The following is an 8,093-nucleotide window of genomic DNA, read 5'->3' as shown; positions in this document are numbered from 1 at the left end:
GGGTCTCTGCCCACCCCGTCCCTGGCACCCAGTGCTGTGGATTGGGGGTCCTGCCCGTGGGACCCAGCAAGAACCAGGTCCCCTTCAGCTGGAGCCTCAGGCCAGACAGTGACGCCCACAGTTCCCAGGCCCCACAGCCCTCCTGAGAGCCCCCAGGCTGGCTGAGGGAGCTGAGGTGGCCCTGCTGCACCCACCCTTGGAGGGTCTGGGAGACCTGAGGCCCGAGGTGTGGCCAGGGCCCAGGGCACCAGCTGGGCACTCACCCTCCTGGAGTGAAGGGGTGAGGGGCTATGGGCAAACAGGGCAGGAATTGCTGTGTCTGACCACGGGGCCAGGAACACGAGATCCCACAGCACCTGAGCAGTGGCAGTGATGGGGCGGCACATGTCACATGGGCACATAGGAACATGGCGCACGGTACACAGCAAATGGCACATGGGCACACAAGAACATGGCACATGGTACACAGGGACACAGGAACATGGCATATGGCAGAGTGGCACACGGACACATGTCACATAGCACAGTGGCACATGGGCACACAGCCATATGGGCACATGGCACACGGGCACATGGCACACGGACACATGGGCACATGGACTCATTGGGCAGACGGGCACATGGCACACAGGCACACGAACTCATGGGGCACATGGAGGGCTCATGAGCACACGGGCACACAGGCATGTGGAGAACACGGAGGGCACACGGGCACATGGACTCATGGAGCACACAGGCACACAGACACATGGAGGACGAGCAGTTCCCGGCCGGGCCGCAGCCTCGGCCCTTTATTGGCCTAGAAGCACCTCCTCTGCACCACAGAGCTGCCGAACTCCCGGAAGTCAGCGGCGGTGACCCACATCTGCTTGAAGCTGCTCAGGGAGGTGACGATGGAGGCGCCGATCCAGGTGGAGAACCAGCGGTCAGGGGGTGCCGTGATCTTGATGGGGGTGCCCTTGGATGCCAGCTGCTCCAGCTCGCGCAGAAGCCGGTCGTCCAGGCCCTGGAAGAGGGTGGAGCCTCCCGACAGCACGATCTCCCCGAACAGCGTCTTCTGGATATCGGCGTCGCACTTGGCAATGCTGCCGGACACCATGCGGGGCAGCCCCGGGCTCTGCAGGCCCAGCTGCTCGGGCGCGAACAGCCCCTCGGGCGCCTGGAAGAGCTGGTCGCCCACGCTCAGCAGCCGGCCGTCCGGGAGCTTGTACTCGCGTGCCACCTCCTCGGGCCTGCGCGCCAGCTCCTGCTCGGGCTGCAGCGCCACATAGCACAGCTTCTCCTTGAGGTCGTCCAGCAGCGCCTTGTCCAGCGGGTATGGGAAGGAGCGCCCGCCAGCCAGCAGCAGCCGACCCAGCTGCTCTGTGATGTCCCTCCCGGCCACGTGCAGTTTGGTGACGGCATGGGGCAGGGAGTAGCCCTCGAAGATGGGCACGGCACTGGTCACGCCATCGCCACTGTCCACCACCAGCCCGGTGACGCAGGCGGACGCGTACAGCGCCAGCACGGCCTGGTCGGACAGGTAGAAGGCGGGCACGCAGAAGGCCTCGAACATCACCTCCGCCGTCTTCTCGCGCGTCTCCCGGGGGTTCAGCGAGGTCTCGGTCATCAGCACCGAGCGCTCGGTGGCCTTCACACCCAGCTCCCACTCAAACAGGTGGCGCCAGAGCCTCTCGGCCTCGTCCCAGTGCGTGACCAGCCCGCGCTCGATGGGCCAGCACAGCTGCAGGGCCTCAGCCTTCTGCAGCGCCTCGTCGCCCACAAAGAACGCCTTCTGGTTGGCACCGGCCACGGGCATTTTGAAGCGGGGGGAGCCCACGACCGAGCTCACCACGTGGCGCGGCCCGATCTCGCCCGACAGCCCGGCCTTGCAGAGCCCAGAGCCGTTGTCGAGGATCACGGCCGGCAGGTCGAGGGCCTGCGTCTCAGACATGCTGCCCCGTCCCCAGCCGGGGCCGCCCGACTTTGTGACCCGGCAGGGCCCCGGAAGGCTGGAGCACGGAGGTTCCAGCCGGGCAGCCGGGGGTCAGCGCCCGGAGCCCTAGGCCCCACCCAGCTGCGTAACAATCAGCAGAGGCAACAGTGGGCTGGGGGGACCCCCACAGGCCCAGGTGCCCCAGAGCTGAGTCTGTGGGCAGAGGGGCCTCAGCGTCTATCCTGAGAGGGGCCACTGCCCGCATGCTTGCTTTTTAGGGGAGACAAACCGCCTTCCCTCTGCCAAGATGGCCAACCTCCACGCAGGGTCCAGGAAAGAAGGAGGTCAAGAGGCCATCTGCTGAGGAGACACCCATGCACACTCCACTAGGAAGCCCTTGGGGATTGCTCTCCAGAGGCCCGCCCCACCACCACCACTGTTCAGTCTCTGCGGGTTCACAGTACCCTGCCTGGTCTGAGCCCTCTGGGGTGGGAGAAGATGGAGCCCAAGACCCCTGAGGACCCAGAGCTGAGGTGGAGGCCGAGCTGGAGTCCAGCAGGGCGCAGGGCGACACTCTGTCGCACGTGCTGCACCTCCAGCCTGTCCCAGCTGGGGAGAGATGTTGGGGGCGGTGAGAGGACGAGAGAGACGGTTCCCACCACCCCCCTCTGCTGCCTCCTGCCCACACCTGTCTGCACCCAGTCATGTACGCCAGCCAGATAGGGGCAGGGCTCGGGGGGTCCTTGGGGTGCCAGGGTGGAACCCAGGTGGCAGCCCCGAGCTGAGCTGCAGGTGCCCGCCATCAGCCCTCCTCCCAACTCTGACTTCATGGCATGTCCCAGCGGCACAATCCAGAGGCTCCGACAGCCTCCCAAGGGCTAGCCAGGACGTGCCAGGCCGCACAGGAATGTTCTGGTCACCAAACCTGCTGCCATGTCCTGTGTGGTCTGGGAGCAGCTGACCCGGGCAGGAAAGCAGCCCCCTTGAGCCGGACTCTGTCCCCTCCCACCCTCAGTGGGGTCTACCCCGAGTCTGAGGGCCCAGCTGCTGTACCGGGACCCCTGGGAGGGTGCACAGCACTGGGGCGGATGGGACGGGGCGGGGGCCTCCAAGGTTCCGGGAGCCCCCGCCGTCTGACCACCCATGAGGGCGGGCTCCCACACGGATGCTCGCTCAGCCAGCGCTGGGCCCGGCCCGGCCAGTGTCCTGCCGTGTCCCCACCCCCAGCCTGTGCCCCACCTGGGGCGGCACTGGCGAGGGGCAGAGCGGTGGCCGCGGGCAAGGTCTGGTGGTTCCAGGCTTCTGGGCCGGAGTTCCTGAGACCCCCCCTGCCCCGCCCTGCCCCGCCCGAGCCGTGTCCCTCAGCCAGTCCAGGGGAAACGCCTACGGGCCCGTGGAGCAGCCTCGAGGCCCCGACAGCCCCTGTCCGACTCCAGGAAGACCACGGCCCCACCTGCTGACCGTGCTCGTAAATCGCTTGGGCGGGTTTATGGGCAGAGGGCTGGACCACACGACCTGCAGCTCTGACATTGTCCCCGACCGGAAGCTCGGCTCTGCCCACCGGCTGTCCCCAGCCCCGTGCCTGCCCTGGCCGAGTCTCCACCTGGGCCTGAAGCGGGTGGCCCGGAGCAGCCGGCACCCACACCCCCCGGCCCGTCCGCGCCCGTCTGCCCATCACCCCGCTTCCATCTGTCACTGGCGCCCAAAGCCTCGGCCAATTAGTGGCCAGCAGACTGGACTCATTAGCGCTGGCGGACATCTGGAAGCCAGACCCTGCCTGCCCAGGGCCAGGCCAGCCAGCACGCGGGACAGCATGGCCCGCACAGGGCAGGATGGGTCTGCTCTGGGAGAGAAGCACTTAGCCCAGAGCACTTGGCCCACAGCACCAGCCCACAGCACCCAACCCCATGGCACCCAGCCCACAGCACCCAGCCCACATCACCCGGCCCATAGCACCCAACCTCACGCACCTGGCCCACAGCACCCAGCACACAGCACCCAATCCACAGCACTCAGCCCACAGTACCCGGCCCACAGCACCCAACCCCATGGCACCTGGCCCACAGCACCCAGCCCACATCACCCGGCCTATAGCACCCAACCCCACACACCCGGCCCACAGCACCCAGCCCACAGCACCCAGCCCTCAGCACCCGACCCACAGCACCTAGCCCACATCACCCGGTCCATAGCACCCAGTCCACACCATCCAACCCACAGAACCCAGACCACAGCACCCAGTCCACAGCACTTGGTCCACAGCACCCAGCCCATAGCACCCATCCATAGCACTCAGCCCACAGCACCCAGCCCACAGCACCCAGCCCTCAGCACCCGGCCCACAGCACCCAGCCCACAGCACCCGGCCCACAGCACCCGGCCCACAGCATCTGACCCACAGCACCTGGCCCACAGCACCCAATTCACAGCACCCGGCCCACAGCACCCGGTCCACAGCACCTGACCCACAGCACACAGCCCACAGCACCCGGCCCACAGCACCCGGTCCACAGCACCCAGCCCACAGCACCCGGCCCATAGCACCCAGTCCACACCATTCAACCCACAGAACCCAGACCACAGCACCCAGTCCACAGCACTTGGTCCACAGCACCCAGCCCATAGCACCCATCCACAGCACTCAGCCCACAGCACCCAGCCCACAGCACCCAGCCCTCAGCACCCGGCCCACAGCACCCAGCCCACAGCACCCGGCCCACAGCACCCGGCCCACAGCATCTGACCCACAGCACCCGGTTCACAGCACATGGCCCACAGCACCCGGCCCACAGCACCCGGTCCACAGCACCCAGCCCACAGCACCCAGCCCACAGCACCCAGCCCGTAGCACCCGGTCCACAGCACCCGGCCCACAGCACCCGGCCCACAGCACCCGGTTCACAGCACACAGCCCACAGCACCCGGCCCACAGCACCCGGCCCACAGCACCCGGTCCACAGCACCCAGCCCACAGCACCCAGCCCACAGCACCTGGCCCACAGCACCCGGCCCACAGCATCTGACCCACAGAACCCAGCCCATAGCACCCAGTCCACAGCACTCGGTCCACAGCACCCAGCCCATAGCACCCATCCACAGCACTCAGCCCACAGCACCTGGCCCACAGCACCCAGCCCTCAGCACCTGGCCCACAGCACCCAGCCCACAGCACCCGGCCCACAGCACCCAATTCACAGCACCCAGCCCATAGTACCCAGCCCTCAGCACCTGACCCACAGCACACAGCCCACAGCACCCGGCCCACAGCACCCGGCCGACAGCACCCGGCCCACAGCACCCAGTCCACAGCACCCAACCCACAGCACCCAGACCACAGCACCCAGCCCACAGCACTCAGCCCACAGCACCCAGCCCATAGCACCCGGCCCTCAGCACCTGACCCACAGCACCCAGCCCACAACATCCAGCCCACAGCACTCGGCCCACAGCACCTGACCCACAGCACACAGCCCACAGCACCCGGCCCACAACACCCGGCCCACAGCACCCGGCCCTCAGCACCTGACCCACAGCACACAGCCCACAGCACCCGGCCCACAGCACCCGGCCCACAGCACCCAGTCCACAGCACCCAACCCACAGCACCCAGACCACAGTACCCGACCCACAGCACCCGACCCACAGCACCCGACCCACAGCACCAAGCCCACAGTACCCGGCCCACAGCACTCGGCCCACAACACCCGACCCACAGCACCCAGTTCACAGCACCCAGCCCACAGCACCCAGTCCACAGTACCCGGCCCACAGCACCCAGCCCACAGCACTCAGCCCACAGCACCCGGCCCATAGCACCCGGCCCACAGCACTTGGCCCACAGCACCCAACCCACAGCACCCGACCCACAGCGTCCGACCCACAGCACCCAGTCAACAGCACCTGGCCCGCAGCACCCAATCCACAACACCCAGCCCAGCAGCGCCCTGACTCCCCAAAGGGTCAGCACAGTCCCAAGTGCAGCCTCTGTAGGAAGCACCCAGCCCGGGCAGCACAGGCCCTGCGGCTGGCTGTCCCCTTCTGCGTGGGTGGCCAGCATGGCCATGTCCCAGGCAGCCCATCTCCAGAGGCTGCCAGAGGCTTGCTGGGACCCAGGTCCCCAGCACTGGGAGGGAACAGCCATGCTGACAGCCGCCAAGTGCCGGCCAGCCCGCAGGGCTGGTCCCACCTGGCTCTGGACTGCTCCATAGCAGCGCGAGGCCAGGGTCTGAGTGACCACCAGCAAGGCTGAGTGACCAGCCACACGCAGATGTGAAGGGGTCCTCCCCCTGGGCATGAGCCCCGAGAACAGGCAGGCTTGACGGGATCTGCTGCAAAGCTCACAGGTAACCAGACCCAGCAACACAGACTCCCAGGAGTGTCCAGCGTCGGTGGCTGAGGCTATGGGTCTCATTTTTGGGGCCCTGACAGACTTACTAGACTAAGTTTAATGCGGCCTTTTAAATAAACCCAAGGATAAGACAAGAAGAGACCAGCCTCTGGCAGAGCAGGGAGGGAGATGGTGCAAAAACCACCAAATAGGAGCTGAAAGTTGAGACAATAGCTGGGATGAAAACTGGCTCAGTGGGAGCCCATGGCCAGAAGCCGGGGAGCGGGAGGGGGGGCATCAGCTCAGCCAAAGGTTCCTGACTAAGAGACCCCCCTCCCCCTTTGCAGAAACCAGTACTCAGCACCCTCCACATCAACTTCAAGCCAACAGATCCCCTGGATCATTCTAGCACCCTTGGGGGGGTACACCGACCCCCCCCCCAGGGCTAGTCTGGTCTCCACTGAGGCAAGGACAGGTGTGAGCAGCCCCTGGGCATGAGAGTCGGGGGTTCTCAGACAGGCAGAGGACAGGGGTGAGGGGAAAGGAAGCAAGCTGCGAGCAGCCACCCCTGAGACCCTCTGGGCCTCGTCACATGGCCACGGCACAGTCCACACCTGGAGCAAAGGGCCAGGCCTGGGGACCTGAGAAGACACATGGCCTCATCCGAAGACAAGCAAAAGGGACACAGCTGAGGGCCTGCACCCGGGAACCCACCCCCGCAGGAACCAGGCTGAACTCTGGGTAACACCACCACCTGACCCATCAGAACCCAACAGGCACCAGATGGCCCACGGGGCCCGGGAGGCACCGGCAGCCAGCCCTGACTGGACCGGAAGGCGAGCGAGAAGTGCCTGGTGAGCCCCGACAGAGCTGGCGGGCGACCGATGGCGTGGTCGCAGGACAGAGGGACGGAGAGGCCCACACCACAGCCAGCCAGGAGCTGCATGAGCGACGGGGCACTCGGAGTCCGGCCCAGAGCGGTGGGTCGTGCGGCTCTTTCTCCAGCCGCTGGCACAGGGGGACAGCGGCCTTCACTGTGAGGCCGCCCGCAGCCTTAGCCGGAGGCCCCAAGAGATGGAAGGGGCAAGCGCTGAGCTATGAGAAGCAGAGCCAGGCAGTGCCAGCACCTGACCTGCCCACTCTGGGGCTGACCACTTGGCAGCTCAGGGCCTGGCCCGTGGCACAGCAAGCGTTGTCAGGGGAAAGGGCCAACCCGGGTCAAGTCCACAAACGCTGCACAAACCAAGAGGCGAGGCTGGAAAGCCCCTCAGAGATGCATCTCAGAACAGGCCATGCGGGCCTAAGGGGCTCTCCCGAGTACAGACCCGGCCCAGCTGACCATCTCCCGACGCCTTTCCTGAGGGCGCCCTTGCCCTGGCCTCTGCAGGACCCCAAGGAAGCTCCTATGGGAACCATGAAATGCCTGCTAGGAGTCTGAGGCCATGAACCTTCGTTTTGTTTCCATCGTCTTTAGGAAACAACCGCCAGCTCCTGACCAGGAAGACTCGAGGTCGGCAGAGAAACCCCCGAGAGGACAGAGCGGAGGCCGGAGGCAGCTCAGCCCCTGTGGAGCTGGGAGGGGAAGTACATCACCTGACCACCAACGCCTGGCTGGAGCCTCCCCCGGGGCTGTGGGTGAAGGCACCACCCCACCTGCCCACAGGGAGCCTCGGCCGCCGACAGTGGCTGCTGGACAGTGGGTCCTGGGCAGGGGTCCTGGTGTTTGGGTGCACGGCTGAGGGGAACGGGGAGGCTGGGGACCTCGTTCTGGGGGCCGCCCCGAGGCATAGCACGTCCTGGCGGGCAGCGCTGGCCAGCACACAGAGGTCAGCCAACGCCCAGATGGACAGA

At 66.4% G+C, this 8,093-nt stretch overlaps 1 protein-coding gene across 1 annotated transcript; it reads right to left on the bottom strand.

Moving 5' to 3' along the window:
• Positions 1-799: 799 nt before the first annotated feature.
• On the bottom strand, positions 800-1,933 carry ACTRT2 (actin related protein T2). The gene has a single exon (XM_056128343.1). It carries the CDS (start codon positions 1,931-1,933, stop codon positions 800-802), a length of 1,134 nt encoding a protein of 377 aa, XP_055984318.1.
• Between the last annotated feature and the right edge of the window lie 6,160 nt (positions 1,934-8,093).

Source organism: Sorex fumeus, unplaced genomic scaffold (genome assembly GCF_029834395.1).
Source record: "Sorex fumeus unplaced genomic scaffold, SorFum_2.1 ptg000064l, whole genome shotgun sequence".
Taxonomy (NCBI): domain Eukaryota; kingdom Metazoa; phylum Chordata; class Mammalia; order Eulipotyphla; family Soricidae; genus Sorex; species Sorex fumeus.
The sequence above is the reverse complement of the archived record's forward strand: the minus strand, read 5'-3'. Positions and strand labels throughout refer to the sequence as shown.